The sequence below is a fragment of the Antedon mediterranea genome, chromosome 6 (assembly GCF_964355755.1).
Source record: "Antedon mediterranea chromosome 6, ecAntMedi1.1, whole genome shotgun sequence".
In the NCBI taxonomy this organism is placed as follows: domain Eukaryota; kingdom Metazoa; phylum Echinodermata; class Crinoidea; order Comatulida; family Antedonidae; genus Antedon; species Antedon mediterranea.
The window spans coordinates 24708292-24726184 of NC_092675.1; the positions used below are offsets into that span (position 1 = coordinate 24708292).

The 17893-nt window shown below is 35.1% G+C and overlaps 2 protein-coding genes across 3 annotated transcripts; one reads left to right on the forward strand and one right to left on the reverse strand.

Annotated features, from left to right (window-relative positions):
• Positions 1 to 2990: 2990 nt before the first annotated feature.
• Positions 2991 to 8618, reverse strand: LOC140052188 (uncharacterized). Of its 2 annotated transcripts, none has more exons than XM_072097629.1 (4): positions 8572 to 8618; positions 7259 to 7425; positions 5252 to 5524; positions 2991 to 4977 (listed from the first exon to the last, which is right to left on the reverse strand). In XM_072097629.1, the coding sequence occupies exons 2-4, from the start codon at positions 7421 to 7423 to the stop codon at positions 4894 to 4896; spliced, it is 522 nt and encodes a 173-aa protein (XP_071953730.1). In that variant the 5' UTR covers positions 7424 to 7425; positions 8572 to 8618; the 3' UTR covers positions 2991 to 4893. The 2 variants fall into 2 exon arrangements, with proteins under 2 accessions (XP_071953730.1, XP_071953729.1); XM_072097628.1 differs by lacking the exon at positions 8572 to 8618 and adding an exon at positions 8016 to 8105 and having other exon boundaries at positions 2992 to 4977.
• Positions 8193 to 16416, forward strand: LOC140052186 (translation machinery-associated protein 16-like). The gene is made up of 5 exons (XM_072097627.1): positions 8193 to 8272; positions 11739 to 11845; positions 12757 to 12879; positions 13312 to 13460; positions 16144 to 16416. The coding sequence occupies exons 1-5, from the start codon at positions 8270 to 8272 to the stop codon at positions 16302 to 16304; spliced, it is 543 nt and encodes a 180-aa protein (XP_071953728.1). The 5' UTR covers positions 8193 to 8269; the 3' UTR covers positions 16305 to 16416.
• Positions 16417 to 17893: the final 1477 nt, after the last annotated feature.

The following is a 17893-nucleotide window of genomic DNA, read 5'->3' on the forward strand; positions in this document are numbered from 1 at the left end:
GCTACAGAAAAATTAACCAAATTAATAAATCTGATTTAACTATTCATTAATCAGATAAATCGATAACTTGTAACCTTTGACCCGAATGATTAAGTACCTAATAACCGGGTAATTTTGCCATACAATACAACCAAACAATAAGAAGCAAATTTTAGTGATTTTTTTTAAAATATGGAAATATGGAAACAAAATATATAAGAATCTTCAGTACCTACTTTGAAATATAAAACGAAATAAATAAGCAAGACCAGCCTTACATGGTGAGTGTTACCAAAGTGCGGACCAGTGACGAATACAAATGCGTGCAATACACTTAAAAAAACTCGACTTCGTATATGCCTAAAGCCTAGCCCGGCGGCATGTATAAGAATTTTCAGTACCCCACCATGTTTAGGGCTGAGTAAAAACAATTTTTTAAAAATAGATCTGCATAGGGGCCTGCCTGAAAAAAAGGCACTTTACATTATTTGAAATTATATGAAACAAACTATATAAGACTCACACCTGGACAATAGAGCTTGTCCCCGGAAGGTGCACCTATTCATTGAAATATGAAATTAAATATTAAGTCTCCAGTACCAGACCACCGTTAACAGTGGGGTGCGTTGACCGCGAATGACTAACAATACCATCTTTCACACTACACCTGCACAAACTCCTTTGTATAACAACGAACGGCATACCAAACTATGATGAGAGATACATTCTCTTCTCTTCTCAACACGTAACGCGTAACGAAGATAATTAATTCCTTTTTTACATTAAAATTGAGGCCGCTAAACATAACATTTACGAGATCAAATACATGTAGCGCGAAAGCCAAAAAAAAGGAGTAAAAAGTGTGCTCTCCTTGCCTCAGCACTATAAGGCTCTGCAGCAGCCTTGGTTTCGTTTCCACCACATCATTACCAGATGCATTGTTAGTGCCTTCTCAAGATGCGTGGTGGAAAGGGGGACGTACAATTCTATGAACCCCAAACACAGTGGTCGCATACCTTTAACTCTTTTCCACCGACCAGCGTGGGAATCGAACCCACGACATACGTGTTGTCAACTGATCATTTTGGTTTTATCAAGGTTAATAGGATAATATGATGTAATGATGAATTACGTAATACACGTATAAATAGACAATTATCAGCTGTTCAGTCATGTTTCAGTTTGTGGTGCAACGGGTAATGCTCAGTTTTGAGTGGTATCAGCTGGGGTTCGAACCTCTATGGATATTTTTTTTATGAATATTGGTTTTTTTAAAAAAGAGAGATATTTGGAGGGTTGAAAATGTCAGGCCTAGGCAAGTGGACCTTAAATCATAAACAAAAGTGTATGGCATTCATTTTTCCATTAAATAGACACCATAACACCCCGAATGTTCCTCATTTTTTAGTACTCTTGGGTACGGTGGCTTCTTTTCAACGGATAAGCCTCTTTTCCACATGGGGTTCTTTTCAAGATTACTTTTGTAAACTAAAGGAGGGGAGTTTCTAGATTCCCGCCCGGAAAATTGTATCTTTACATGATTTGAATTTCTAATAAAGATTAAAAAAATCAAAATTTAAATTTTAAATTAAATTTTGTGGCGTGTTCACCGCGTAGGACTAACAATACCATCTTCCCCATTACACCTGCACAAACTCATTTGCATAACAACGCAGGGCTTACCAAACTGTTTAAACTAGCTACAAGGTCCCCAGAAATGACACCTATAGTATTTTGAAACATGATATACATCTTTCCCACAGCACATGTGCACACTCATCTGCATAACAAACGCACGGCATACCAAACTACGATGAGATAAAATTAATTCTCTTCTAAACACGTATCGAAGAGAATTAATTCATTTTTTTAACATTAAAATAAATTGAGGGCGCTAAACATAAAATTTATACCATCAAAGCAGTTGGCAAGAGCTAAAAAAAAGATGGTAAATGTGCTCTCCCTGCCTCAGCACTAAGGCCCTAAGGGTCGTTTCCACCACATCACCAGTTGCATTTATGTTGTCGCCTCATGATGTGTGGTGGAAAGGGGGAGGTATGATCTGTGAACCCCAAACACAGTGGCTCGCATAGCCTTAACTCTATTCCACCGACCAGCGTGGGAATCGAACCCACGACATACGTGTGTCAACACGACGCTCAGACGACTGAGCTAACTGATCATTTTGGTTTTAGCAAGATTAATAGGATATTAATGACGTAATGATGAATTACATAATACACGTATAAATAGACTATTATCAGCTGTTCCGTCATGTACTTTGTGACTTAACGGGTAATGTCCAGTTTTGAGTGCTATCGGCTGGGGTTCGAACCTCGACGGGGTTTTTTTTTTATTTTTTTATATTGTTTTTTTTTTTAAATAGAGATATGTGACACTGTATTGTCGAACATGTATGGTACCATACCGGTAGGTATTCAAATATGCTTAATAATACGAAAAGATATTAAAATTCAGTGACTTATTTCTATTTTATATCACTGTGCTCCACTGGCTCCAAGTTGGGTCCACTTGAGCACAGTGTATTAACATACGAAAAGATATTAAAATGCAGTGACTTATTTCTATTTTATATCAATGTGCTTCCCTGGTACCAAATTGGGTACACTTGAGTACACTGTATTAAAATACGAAAAGATATTACAATTCAGTGACTTATTTCTATTTTATATCACTGTGCTCCCCTGGCTCCAAATAGGGTTCAAATGAACAAAGTGTATTAAAATACGAAAAGATATTAAAATTCAGTGACTTAACACTGGTGCTAAATTTGATCCACTGAACCAGTACCGTAGTACTATTTCTATTTCGGAAGTAAATAAAGGCATAAATGGCGCTCCGTAGAAGTAGAGAATGCTCGATCGTCGAAATGACGCTCTGAATATACCTCATATTTTTCCTAATTTTCTGACATAAAATTGAGGGCGCTCAACATAACATTTACGAGATCGAAGGAGGTGGCGTAAAGCACAGAAAAATAAAAGTATGTTATGTCGTGCTTTCCCTGCATCAGCACTAAGGCCCTGTCACAGGCTTGGGGTTGTTTCCACGTCATCAGATGCATTGATGTTGCTGCCTCATGATGTGGTGAAAAGTGGGACGTATCATTCTGTAAACCTCAAACACAGTTGCTCGTATAGCTTTAACTCTATTCCACCACTGAACGTTCCGACCAGCGTGAGATTCGAACCCACGACATTTTTTTTAACACGAAGCTCATTCACAACGAAAGAATAGACTGGATGGACACACTTTACAAAGATTTAAATACTGTACTATTTATTAATAAACCAAAACATAATTATAAAAGTTTTACAACATTAACAAAACACTCTTGATGATTCACGTGTGATGTTTATAAAAACTACAAAATATTGCACACAATACAGATTCACTATACTAGGGTTACTACAACCAACAAAACGGATACACACAATCACATAAATTATAGTAAATGGCAATTTCAGTTTGCATAATTATTTTGAACAGGTTGTGTTTATGGCATTATATAACAGTTATTATTTCATACTTAACTATCTACTACACTACTATTGTGGAATTATTTTATGTCTTGAAAACCTACAGTAGATGGCAGACTATCACGTTTTCATGATTATAGTAAATAATGTATTTTCTCGTTTACATAAGACTTTGATATTTTAAAGCAATAAACAAATCCAAGCTATTGACTATTAACTTGAGCAGCATGGTGAGAAGGCTTTTTGAATTATTCCCACTAGCCCATACTGTATGTCCAATGTGACTGAACAAACTATTCATCAAAATGAATAAAAGGTAAAAACTATGATTTCATAGAAAAAGAAGTTATAGCCAATACAAAATATTATATAAACACTATAATACTAAGCAAAAATTGGAATGTATTTTAACTTTTAACAAGGTGATGGAAATTTAGGCATATTTAGTAAAAACAAGTTTATTTAAAATGGTATTTAACCACAATTGGCTTATATACATACAATATCTTTTCTTAGTAACTAATGTTAACACATGTAGTGGTGGTCTTTAACATATATGTGTCTAGGAGACGTATGCCACTAGATTAAAGCTACTGTATTGCCAGAAAAAAAGATTTAATTCCTATCTAGATAACTTTTTAAAGGTGTTATGACACTCATAGACGATGTAAGGTACGCTTACGTCAACGCGGAACTCAACTAAAAGGAACTAATTACTTTCAAGCAACTGAACTAATATTGGAAATTGGAACGGATTGTAACTATTCGTGGCAATATATTGAATCATTCAAACTGATCACAGTTACTCTTTCTGGGTTTAGCCAGGTACTGCTGATAGCAGTTACGCCTCTGCTGGCTATTCTGTTTAGAAAAGAATAAAAGCTGCACACACAACATGTGCAGTGACAAAGACAATATTGTCTGGATAGCAGAACTTTCAAGAAATCTTCAGTGCACACTAGATAAAGAACAAACTGGATCGTAATGTGGCTGGTTGGAAAAAAAATGCCAGCTTTACTCAAGAACATCATAGCAAAATTGTGGTATGAGCATAATATGAAAAACAATTACAGTAAAATATATTACTGAACCAGAAGAATACTATAAGAAATGCATACCAAAAATTTCATATGAACACTGTACGTATAGTATATAATATTTATGGGCTAAAATAAAATTTTCTGGTATCCTAATGACAGGTACCATTGTCCAATTGTTCTATCAGAGATTCTGGAAACTGGAGATTCAAGTTGCAAGCCTCTCAGAAACTCTTGGAGCCTAATTTGAATGAAGACATACGTATGCTAAAACAAACTTTTCAATAAAACTACAATTAAATAAAAACTTTAAAAAAGATGCACACAGCTCTATTAAATAATATGACAACATAATTTTTAAAATGTTCTGTATATTCTTAGTGAATTAAAGTTCTCAGATTAAAGAGAGTTGTTCTCAAATTGGCATTGCTAAAGTACTTGCTAACTGGTAGAATTGTCATCTGAAAGAGAAAAAAATGATAATTGAAAATGACAATAACAATTAATCTGCAAAAAGAAAATATGTTTGAATTACATTTTCGTATCTATATTAAGCTGTGGATAAGATCAACACAGCTTAAAGTGTTCATATAACACACACACACACAAATGGACATATACAGCTAATGGCATTATACTACTTTTTCATTACATCATGCATGCAAACTTGATAGGCTAACCTAAAAAGTGGTTCTTTCTAATGGACTAGTAGTACATTACTAGCAACATACTTACACAAAATAAATAACTTCTACGCCTGGAATATGTTTTCCATGTAAGTCGGGTTTGGCCAGGTTTATTTCCAGGTGTGATTTCTAATTCCATCCTTGGTTTTAGCAACTCCATATTTGAATTATAGACTAGCTTTGAGGTTGGAGTATATTGCAGTATCTCAAGTTGCTGCTTGGTTTCCCCAACAAACGGTGTTTCGACCATCTGATAGAATTGCTTTCCTTCTCCCATCAAGGAATCATCAAGCTCTTCAGTTTTACCAATTCCTCCGATCCACTAAAGTAAAAAAAAACGACAATTGTTACTGTACGTATGTAAATTTATCATTGCTGTCAGGGTATATAGACCTTGCAACGGCATGAATAACGGCGCAAGTCCTTATTACAAAATTTAGTTTAACACCTACTGTACAGTATGGGTAAGGAGAGCCTTGAACCTGTGCCGATTGCCTATGCTTTGACTGTCTTAACATCTTAATCACTAAACATCTGGCTACCTATGCTTTTTTATCAATCCCGGTATTAATATCTTAATTTCTATGGGAGTAAAGAAAAGCTACTGTAGAACTGAGGGAGATATTAACATCATCCTCAGAATACACAGCAATTACATTGTCTTGTTTTACAATTTGTTTTTTTTTTTATATAAAAGTTGGTTTCAGAGTTTAAAGCTAAAGGCTAAAGTAAGAGGGTTATCTTAGGTTAATGGCAACCATTATTTTGTTGATACATTGTATTTGCAAGCTCTAATTTGAAACAATGCCTTTAGCAACTTATTATAGTGCATCCTTAAATTAAACTAAACTGTCACCATTAAAATGCATTTTTTTATTAGTCCGCAACAATTGATAAATTTTTAATTAGAATTTGAACTTTATTGCACATGTTTGTGTTTGCAATTTTTGCAATACATTTTTATGACACAAATTGGTAATCTTCTATTCTGAACATTTTTGTCTACATAATTATACATAGAAAACATAAACTGTATTCAGAATTCATATTTTGATATTGATCCCTGTCATCGTTTACTGCATAATAAAATAAGCATTATCAATCTTATTACAAAGCATAGATTTAATGAATATGAAAATTTTTTTTTCTTGTTGCAGAGTAAATAAGCTTGAACATTTTAATCATTTTCTGGCATTTTTTGCATAATAAATCATTAATCAAAATTGGTTATGAAAACATGGTGTATTTGGTATCATTTTCACACAAAACAATAAACAGAAAGTTTATGGTAGTTCTATAAAGAAATTGTTGCATTGATATTATTGGAACTTATAAAAGATATTCCATAGAGTATAAAGCGTGGTTCCCACTAGCGACGCAACACAAGGACGTAACGCAACGCAAGTGAATTGACCAATCACAAGCGATGGCTTATTCGTTTGTGATTGCTAACTGTCTATAACTTCGCTTGTCATTGGTTAAAACGCTTGCATTGCGTTTACGTCCTTGCGTTACGTTCTAGTGGGAACCAAGCTTAGGAAAGCAAAAAGAAATAACATAATTATTAATATGTTAATATTCCATTACTTCCAACCACCAACAACCCTCTGTGGCAGTTTTCAAAATTTTAAGCCCTCACAAGGGTCACATACTGTACAATTTCAGTCATTTTTCATACGACCACCAACCACCTAACCGCCCCCCCCCCCACCCCAGAAAAAATTAGCCTTAAAACCAGGTAGTAAACCTATTTTGAAATTTAGAAACATGTGTATTTATTTATTTATTCAAAAACATTATACATAAATATAACTTAAACAGAAAGGTGATGCATTTACCCGCCAATTTGACCTCTAATTAGATCCAGTATGTTGAATAATTAATAGTAAAATTTCATAAACATTCACAGTACAACTTGTCTACCCAGTGTATGGATGCATGCAGTAGGAAAAATGTGTATCACAACGATGTACCATGGATGTACAAAGCAACACACAGACTTCAACAATTTCTAAAATGAAAAGGTTTTGTGGGAAGATTTTTAAATATAGTGTACCTTTTTATGATTATGGAAATCAGCAACATAGTAGAAAACTTGCTTCTGGGTCCTGGCTAAGACAACTGACTTATCGACGATGAGTGGATCATAATCTACCTCCAGTTGGCTAAGCATTGCACATATAGACACCAAAATAACCCCGATCACTGCAATAATCTCCATTTCTAAAGGCGGCAAAGAGTAATTCTGTAATATTTAGTATGTATATATATAATATACAAATTGTACTAATAATACCAGTGCAAAACAAAATTTAATCAAATTATGCAAATTATTTATTTTATTATTTAATATTTAAAGATGCATTCCCCACATTTTGTTATTTTATTTTAAGGTCACAAAATATATATGTTTTTTAATCATAACATCATATTCTTTTGATTTGATAAACAATGGAAGAACCGAAACATTTTCAGCAAAAACAATTCTTCCACAATTCCTAGGCCTAGGCCCCTAGTATTAAAAAAAACAGAAAGTAAATTAATTTTAGCTAGCGCCTAGCCTAGCGTAGAGAGTAGAGAGGCCCTAGTCTAGCTAGGGCTAGGCCTAGGCCTAGACTCCTACCTAGTCTCTCTAGGCCTAGCCTAGGCTAGATAGGGATTCCCCTACAGAGTACTCTACCTCTGGTCTGCGATACCTAGCTAGCTAGTCTAGGCCTAGGTTAGGTCCAGTCTCCAGACTGGGGCTAACTAAGCCTAATTTAATTGCAGCTTCATGTCACACTACCCAATGTGTATTTAACAAACCAACATACCAACTTAAATGTAAATGTAGGCGGGAGAAGCTAGGGTAGACTATCTATAAATTTCGTCGCGATACTTCATGCGCTTGAGTCGAGCGATCGTTTTTCTTCTTCGATCATCGAAGAAAAGTCGAGCGGAAGATCAGAGGGGTAGAAGGAGACGATGGTGGCGCGATTCCTTCTGTCTTAGGTGGTCGTGTCGTGTCGCACATGTTATTGTTAACAAGTAGGCCTAGTACAGTAGTTTGAAGGATTTTATAATAACAATGGTTAGTTTTTATTTTAGTCTCTATCCATGGAGGTATAACATTATAAAATTAATGTTTTACCTCCATCTATGTCCCTACCACCTAGCCCAAACCGGAAGGAACCTTGTCCTAGACCTAGTAAAAGTAGGCTTTTTTAGTTTTAGGCTAGGGCGGCTAGGCCGCGCTAGCCTAGCCTAGTACTACTACAGTACTGCAGTACTACGCCTCTTCCTTCAAGCTTTACAGTATTACTATTCTAGGCCTAGGTCCACTTCTGTTGTGATTAGCCGAGTGATGTATTAACACGTAGGAGGGCTTACCTGCTTAGAATAGAAAGGGGCTGGTATTTATCCTCGCTAGTCATCGCAGCATAAATTGCACATATGATTTCTTTTCTGTTGCTGTTCTGTGTGTGTACGGATTAAATTTGGCTCCAGTGACTGATGCCTAGCCTTTCTAATCTAGTAGCAGTCGTTCGTGGTAGTACCTAATCATTACGTGTATACCCATCAACAATTAAATCCAAAAAGAGACCACTCCTCCCTTTGTGAGCAACTCACATGACCTCGTGTCAAGCTTTACAAACAAAATAAAAGACTTCTCTTGAGCCACGTGTTGGCTCGAACCTCAGGACATCAGAAAGAGATCCCTGATGTTCTTTCGAGTCAAGTATACGACTTGCTTGGCGTCCTGGCCCAATATCCTCCCAACTATCTCTGCAGTCGAGTACACAAGATGTGTCATGACCTGGCGGAGAAGTAAAGCCTGTCAAATTCTATCAGCAGCTGGCAATGGTATATGTGCTTGGTGTTGAAGCCACATGTGTAAAGCCGAAGTAGGTTAGGGAAAAAGCCATCAGCACCATTGACAAAAGTTGTACAGGATGATACAGATGTTCCTCGGAAGGTGAGCCAACTGCAGATGTAAAGGTAGTTCTGGTAGCAAATCTGCCCAGTTGAGTCTTATGGCTGCCCATTAGACAGATCGCTAGGTGGTCCTGGGTGGAAAAACCTTGCATCAGGAGACAGTGCAGCATAATTTTCTTATGCCTAAACTAGTCTGAAGGTGGGACGCAGTATGCTAAGCCAATCTACCCAAGCACCTGGGTTGCACCAGAACGCACCAATCCATCTCGCCGGCCGGAGGCGATGTAGTCGACTGATAAGAGGGAGGATCGCAGAAAATGGCGACACCGCCAATCAACTCTACTTGCTTGGTCTTTGGACTGGCTGGTCCGGCTCGTAGAACTTCTCTGAATATTCCGCGCTTGGACAACTCCAGTGCAATCGATCAAAATGAAAATGAGAGTCAAAGGCTCTTGGCTTCTTCTTGACTCCCTGCCTTTTGGAAGGAGAGTAGAAGATGGTAGACAAAGTCTGGGTTGCAATCTCAGGCAGGGTGGCGGATGACTGGGCAAGGGCATTCTCAGCGTCTGCAACCAGCTAACCCATCTTGATGAGGACCATGCGTCGGACCATCAACACCAGACAATGCCTTGTTCATCATTACCAGAGTCCTTGTGTCGACAAGCAGCCGAGAGACCAATTGGGTCCGGTCGGGGCAGTCTTCACGCATCCTCTTGCTCACCGTTGGATAAGAGCCACCATTCATTGTCTCTGCCGTATATCGATAGAGCCGCAAATCGACCTACGGAGATAAAAATGAAAACTGTTAGCCAATGATACCGGACAGTCCTTTGAGATGAAACTGCTCAGTCCCAGCATTTTGTGAAACAGAGTCCCCGATTACTTGGATGAAAATGCCTGCCACCAGCGGAGGACACAGCTTTTTACACTTTACCCTTTTGGCTGGCTAGCAAGTATACCTTATCCCCACAAGCATAGGGATGGGTGAGCACAGGGAGACCGTAATCCCTTTTCATGCATTGCTGTGTCTCCCCAAGGGTGGTCCTGGCTGTCTTATGGGCTTCCAGGATTGCCCGGGTGAGGCCGTCCATGTAGCTGCAAACATGATGTCAGATTGATTTCCTGTCCAAGCATCAGCATGTTGGTCCGTCCCCTACATTGGGCCGTCACTGCTTCTGACCGTGTATCCCTCATCGACCTCTGTCAGAACAGGAAGTTTTTTTGAGTTATTCAAAAGCAACCTGCTGGTCCTCCCCCACACAAACTGAATGGCGAAGTGGCTGATAAATTCTCTATGGTAGTTTGCCAAGTTGAGAAACTGTCACAGGTTTGTTGGAGTATCTACATCATCTACATCAGTGTCGGAAACTGTCCGGGAGTTATCGCCCAGGAAATTCCACCTATCTATGAAAGAAACACACAGGAGTAATCCCATGGCATGGGAGAAAGTAGTGAAGTGTTCAGTCACATCAGGTTGTCCTCCCTGTGATGTTGGTGCAAGCCTAGGACTTGGAGCAGATGATGTAGCACTCCGGATCCCTTGCTAGGTTTCGGAAATCCACTAAATACGTTGCAGTGTTACGTGTAGGGACAAACCCTCCATGCCTCGGTTTTAAGGTGAAGTCAATTCATTTTGTAAACTTGACTTGGTCTAGTCCTTTTATATCCCCTATATTGTCTAGGGTAATATTCAATGTTGTGATGAGCCGAGTGACAATTAACACAAGGAGGGGATTACCTGCTTAGAGGCACAATGATGATGTATACAATAATCCCCAACAGCACACTATAAGTACTTAGTACGACTCCAAAGGTGAGCTATCTGGGACCAAGCACACAGGGTAGTTTGGGAGCAGGTAAACGTACGGCCATACTGCGTTGAAACACCGGTTCTCGTCAGATCACCAAAGTTAAGCAATGTTGGGCCCGGTTGCGTTCTGGATGGGAGACCGTCTAGAAATCGCAGTGGGTGCTGTATATACTGGAGAGTATTGGTAATATCGGACTAGCATGTGATAGGCATGGGTTCGAGGTTATCTGTACCATACTAATTGCATCCTTAGGCAAGATGCTTTACTCTCATTGCCTCGTCCTTCGGATGGGATGTAAAGCCGTTGGTCCCGTGTACTTAACAGTGCACTTTAAAGAACTTGGTACACTATTTGAAAAGAGTAGGGGTGCTGATCTGGTAGGCGCTGCACTGGTGGCTGCCGTGGGTCCGTAGAGGGCCTAATCCGAATCTCCTTAGTTTCCAGTTAAGCTTGAGGACTATTAAAGATAATTACCTTTACCTTACCTTAGGTACGATTTGCCTTTCCATTGCTGTACGTGTATGGATTAAACCTGGCTCCAGGAACTGATACCTAGCCTTTCTAATCTAGACCGCTCCTCTCATTGTAAGCAACTCACATGACCTTGTGCCATGCACCTAAAATCTCAAACTTTTTCGCCAATCTCAATTTGTATTTATCATGCCTAGAATCACCGATTCCAGGCCACAAAAAAATCAAATACAGTAGAAAGATCTTAAAATGTACCTAAGTGTTAATATATTACTCTATTGCAATTTAATTTCTGAATATGGAAACAGTAATTCATAGAATTTTTTAATTTCCTTACAGCCAAAAGAAAAGAAAAGTCGAAAATTTCCACAGAAATTAGTCCATCCTAACAGTCGTAAGGCTAATAAATTAGGAGCTAAGGTGCTTCGTAAACAGAGAATTAACAGGTTAGTTAATTACTTTCCAATGAAGTAGTTCATGTTTTGCAACCCATGTTCAACTGTGTAAGGGTGTGAGGAAACACATAAATGCATAACAAGAAGATAATAATAAATATATACTGGAGGAGATGCAAATAAGGCAAAACAGGTGTTTTACAAAGAAACAGGAACCAACAAAACAAAAAGAAGCATGTGTTTCCAACGAATTAGTATGAAACACACATTTGATAGTAATAACTTTGAATTGACGATTGAGACTGTTGGACATAGTTTTCAAAAAACAGTGACTGTTTTTATATTTTCAAAACACAAAGTTTTTAAAGTTAATTATGTTTTGTGTTAGAGAAATAAGTTCTAATAAATCTTAAAGCCTTTCCCACCAGAAATCTGTTGATTACTAAGCGGCTTGCTATTTATTTTCACAACTGTCCCCAAAGGATGTAATTCCAGATGATGTTAGATGTTGTGCATCTAGAGTAGTTGAATGATTAACCAATTCTGTCCCTAAGAGACTTGATTTCCAATTATCAGTTTGAAAGGCATTTTAAACAGAGTGTCTGATTTCCAATCTATGTTGATTCATTGTAAATTTATTTCCGTTACTTTTTTTAATTGATTGTACTGCTAATTAATACAGTGAGGCTATTGCCTATCTTAAGGCATTTTGATTCTTACGGTATCTGTACAGCCCAGCAAACTAAAAATATATTCAGCAACCTATTTTTCTTTGTACTTGATACAGCCTGCTTAGTATCCTAAATTAAAAATATTCTTGTCTTTGCATTCCCAAAAAACTTGTTAAAAATGTTAAAATGTTGTACTACTGTATTCACTTTTCTTTTAATAATGCAAGAGATTTAGAACACATTTTATTAAATTTAATTAACAATTCCTTTTTCAATTTAACATATTCTTAGAACACAGGAGGAGACAAATCTAAAACGAGGTACGCTTATAGAGAAGCTTCTATGGTTTCAGAATGAACTGGATCCTGACAAAGACATGTTTAGCAAAGAAGAAATGCATACAATTATTGAAAAGTTGGTATTTTATTTTATATATGATATATTATAATCAAAACAACACAATTTTGATAATTCAAGGGAAATATGGATGAGAAAAAAATCATAGAGATATAATGAATAAAATTGTCATGTGTATGAAATTATAATTTTAAATACTGTTACCTAATAGTCACTGTCTCAAAAGTTTTTTCTAAAGAATCCAGAGAGAGAAACGGATAACAATTTATATATGTGCCCTTTTTTCTTTTATTTATGTGCCCTTGATAAAGTGTTAAACACCAAAGAGATGAATACTTGCCATTTATGTATTAAAGAATATAATTCTGAGAAATAGTATTCTTGAAGTATTCATTCATGGCCAATTAATCCTAAAAGCCCCAGTTATCATAAATTGTCTGCTGAATGTATTCAAATCATTTATTTGCTTTTAACTCTATGGAATGGCAGGTATTTACATAGATTTGACGAGGAACTAGAACAAATTGACATTGTTAAAAGCTTGAAACATCGTAAAGGACGCCAACATGCTTCAAGAGAAGATGTAATACTAGCAACCATAGCAAGAGAAAAAGAAATATACCAATTGTCGGGGCTAGGTATATTATTCATGTTTTTTTATTTTTGTGACTATTTTTTAAATGATAATAAAAAATATGTAAAACTATTTGTGTTTTATTTTATTACATATCTTTAGTGCATGTTTTTGGGTTGTTCTGTAAATTAAGACAAATTACAATGCAATTTTTGAAAATTATTAGGAAATTAAACAAAAAATATTATACTGTATTTATAAATATTCAGCTCACAAACTACATTTATTATTATTAAATTCCATTGCATTGATTATATTACTGTATCATGTTGAGTTGCTGATTGTGAATCAGCAAAAGGGATCCTATAAAAAGCTTTCAAGGATTTACTATTAGTATTAATAATTTTGGAGGAATAACACTTGACTTAAATGTTGTTGATTGCGTTATCTGTTAAAATGTTATACTTTTCGGTGATTTCAGTAAATCTGTTATTACAAACAGTTTAAAATTAAAATTATTTTTCCTTTAATTCATCAGAAATAAGTTAATAATATTATGTACACTAAACTCAAAATTTCATACATATGCACATTATAACACATCAATACAGAATTTCAGTTGATATTATCTGCATTTTTGCTGGGTATGCTTGTCACCAGTCACTTCTTTGAGTTGATATGCATATGAAAGAAAATGGAAGCCTTGCAATCATGCCACAATAGTAATGATTTATTTTATATAATCTGTAGTACAGAATATAGCATGCTCTCATTTTGAACTTTGGTTTACTTTCTTCCCTTTTTTGGTATGTTGGATGTTGTCATGTTGTAAACATTTTGTCATGTTGTAAACATTGCTCATAAGGTTTGTTTACTGATTTCTTTTCCAATGGTTGTCTGACTTTCTGCTCCATATTTGTTAGAATACATTGGTTAAATCTCTTCTTTAGTCACAATATTATGCTCTCTTGTTTGTGGAGATACATTCCATAGCACCTCCATCATGCTTTCCCTCTTATTTCTATTTCTTCTTCATCCATGTTCATTCATTCAAAGCTGAATTGGATATTGATTTACACAACATGTTGAAACTGTCAATAATGTCATGTTATTCGTTCCTTATTCTCAAGTATTTGGTTTATGGTTGGTTATATCTTCAACTGCACTGATTATCCCTGCTGTATAAAAGTGGATAATTCTACTTTAATCAGCACTGTGTGTACTAAAGTAGAATCTAGCACATACTTGTGTCTTACTGGGTTGCTAATTTCTGTTATTAAGATAGAATGTTTAATTTAGAAACATTTTAGGACTGATAATAAAACTGCTAGATGCCTTCCTGCCTAATTTTGCAAACATTTTTACTTATAACTATATACCCTTGTAACAAATGTCCTCAACTATCCAACAACCAACAAATTAAAAACTGTGTTTTAACAAAATAAATTAACCAAAGAAATTTGACAAAAAGTACTTCTCTGAAGCGGTATGAAACTATTAATTGATTCACAATCAGATTTCATTCTTTATTATGTGGTGCTTAGCAGACTCATTCCAGAATTACAATTCACTGCAACATATTATTTTAATATGATTATTATTCCTTTAAAAATTGCTGTTGCTTGAAAATAAGGAAATAAGTGAAAAAAAAAAATCGAAATTTTAGTTAGATTTATCATAAAGAAATTAAGAAGTCATTACTCATTTTTTATATGTTACAAATATTATTATTTAATAACTTACTAATCATTTTAAACCTTAATTTTATTTCACCTTTGAACTTTGTTATTGTAAGAACATGAAAGTTAAGAAAGAAAATACTGTACTTTGATTTAAATGACTTGCTATAAATTGTCATTTTTATATTGCTTTTTTGCTATTATGAATACAACAAGAAATAAAAGGTTAAAAGATAATCAACAATATATAAATCAAAAAGCGCAATATCCTGTGTTTATGTCTGTTTTCCCCTCAAGACTTTACATTACCACCTGATAACACTGTTGAGGAAATAAAATGGTATGGGAATTAAGTTTACATCTTTGACTAGGATTAACCATAATAATTGTTTGTAAGGAGTGATCACCTACTGTTGGCTAATTATTCTGTTGTTAAAAAACATTTTACTTGTATGCTAGTATCATTGCAAATTACAAAATATTAATGTACAGTAATCTGTTCTGTGATTGATTTTTCGAATTTCTTGGTTTTTTTTTTCTTGATGGGAGGGAATTTTTATTTTATGGATATACCCAAACAAAGTGCTACACAGAACATGTTTTTTAAATTTTAAAGAAGAAAAAAAGGGTTTTTTGCTTCTTTTATTGACAATTTGAAATGATGCCAGTGACCACACATATCTATATCAATGTGTAAACCCCTAAATGTTGTTTTCAATACATTAATTCATCTTACTGCAGTTTCATAGTAAGAGTTAATTTATAATTTATATTTTGCATTAAATTTAAGAATCATTATTCCTCATAAATATTCTGATAGATGATTTTGTTTTATTGATTCAAGTAAAGTAAAATCGATGACTGTACCTGTAAAGTTTATATGACAATGTGTCTTTTTCATATGTAATTCTGTTATAAATCTCAACTCATATAACAGCATTACATTTCAGAACTTTACAGATTTTACAAAATTGTATTTATTATTTGTTTGGTGTTACTCAATAAAACATCAGCATTTTTAATACAAGATATTATTTAATATTTACAAAAATTATTTGTTTTATTTAGAAGTCCCAGATGTGTTGACTGTCCATGGATGTGAGGTTTTCAGAGCTTGGAATGGAGAGGCTAGATATCTTCAATCATTGAAACTTACAAAGATAATAGCCAAGAATATTGATACAAAGACAGAGATAGATAATAAAGAACAAGAAGAACAGATAAAATAAGTAATCAAGGTGATGATATATAGAAATATATAATAATTCTAATATAAATACATTTTACTGCATTTACTACTGTTGTACTGTACTTTGGGCCTAATAAAAATAAGAAATGTTATACTGGATAGATTTATGATCTGTTTATTGTTGTTTTAATTAGTTTATGAGGAGGACATTGTACATTCATTATAAATCTCTGTCTGCACTATCAAACTTTATTATTCCAAACTCCGGGTAAATTCATTTGGTTGTGGTGTACAAAAATTCGTACAAAAGGCAAGCACAAGCACAACAATCATAATAGGCCTAGATAGGCTAAGAAGGTAGCGATGCCATTTACGAAACCTCGACGGGTAACTGAAACTCATCTAGGCTAATACTGTTTTTTCACGTCTTGTAGAAGAGATGTTCCCTTAAATTAATCAAAATCATGCAAACGATCTAAAGCTAATTTTAATGCGTCTAAACATTACAGTACATATACAGTATCTCTCCAAAAATGTACTTCCGTCGCGATACGAGATCACATTCCATTCATCGCGGCGGAAGTACAAAATAGGCGGCGCTGTTGGATTTTTAAAGTAATGCTTCGTACACGAAAAAAAAAAACCAAACTACTGTATTAAACGACCGTTGCATGCCATGTGATCCACAATCAATTGACAGGAATTTATTTAGGCGTTATATACAGTAATGTCAATAGTAGCGGGTCACGTGAAACCATTGCATGCCGTAAGAATATTGAAATCGCAAGGAAGTGTAACTTTGAACCAAGCGGAGGAAATCAACTTAAAATGCAAATGCAATGAAAACTGAAACGAATTCGTATCAATAAAATGACCATCACAAGAACAGACTACATCAAACATGGTTAGACTTACAATGATGTGTCTATCTTGTTCACGCCCGAATTATCACCGCTATGTCGCACAAAATCATCTTCCTTTCGTTATAATTACTGGCTAGAATAATTGTGAATAAATTATATTATAAACTATCAATATTTAAAATTCGCATTGCTCTGCGTGGGAAGTGATATGTATTTTATTTAGTTGTGCGTAGGAGTTACTTAAAAATCAGTTGGACATGACATGTGTGAATAGTCAAACAACATCGAACGCTTATGTCAACTCGCATCGTAGAAGATAATTTGCGTTTAATCTGTACCCACTTGACCAACTTGCATAACTAGTATATGTAGGTCTATGATTATAACTAAATATATAAAACATATTTAACTTTATTTTAATTTAGACTTATTTACATAATAAAAATTATAGTTGTTGTTAGGGTAAGTATTGCATTACATCCATAGAGTTGAAGTTAAAGCGGGAAATGATAAGGAAAGAATGATGGATCAACTACCAGTACTGTGGTGTGCAACGCATATCTACACTGTATCAAGTACAGTACTTCTCCAGAAATTATTATTTGCACTTGTTAGATATTTTCAATTATATATTATAGGCCTACTATTAGTTCCTTGGTTACAATACAGATAATTAAAATATGTATATATGTATTATTTTAAAGGAAAAAATGGGTATGTTGTTAAATGTATGTATCTGATTTTAATTAGCACATAAATTATAGTT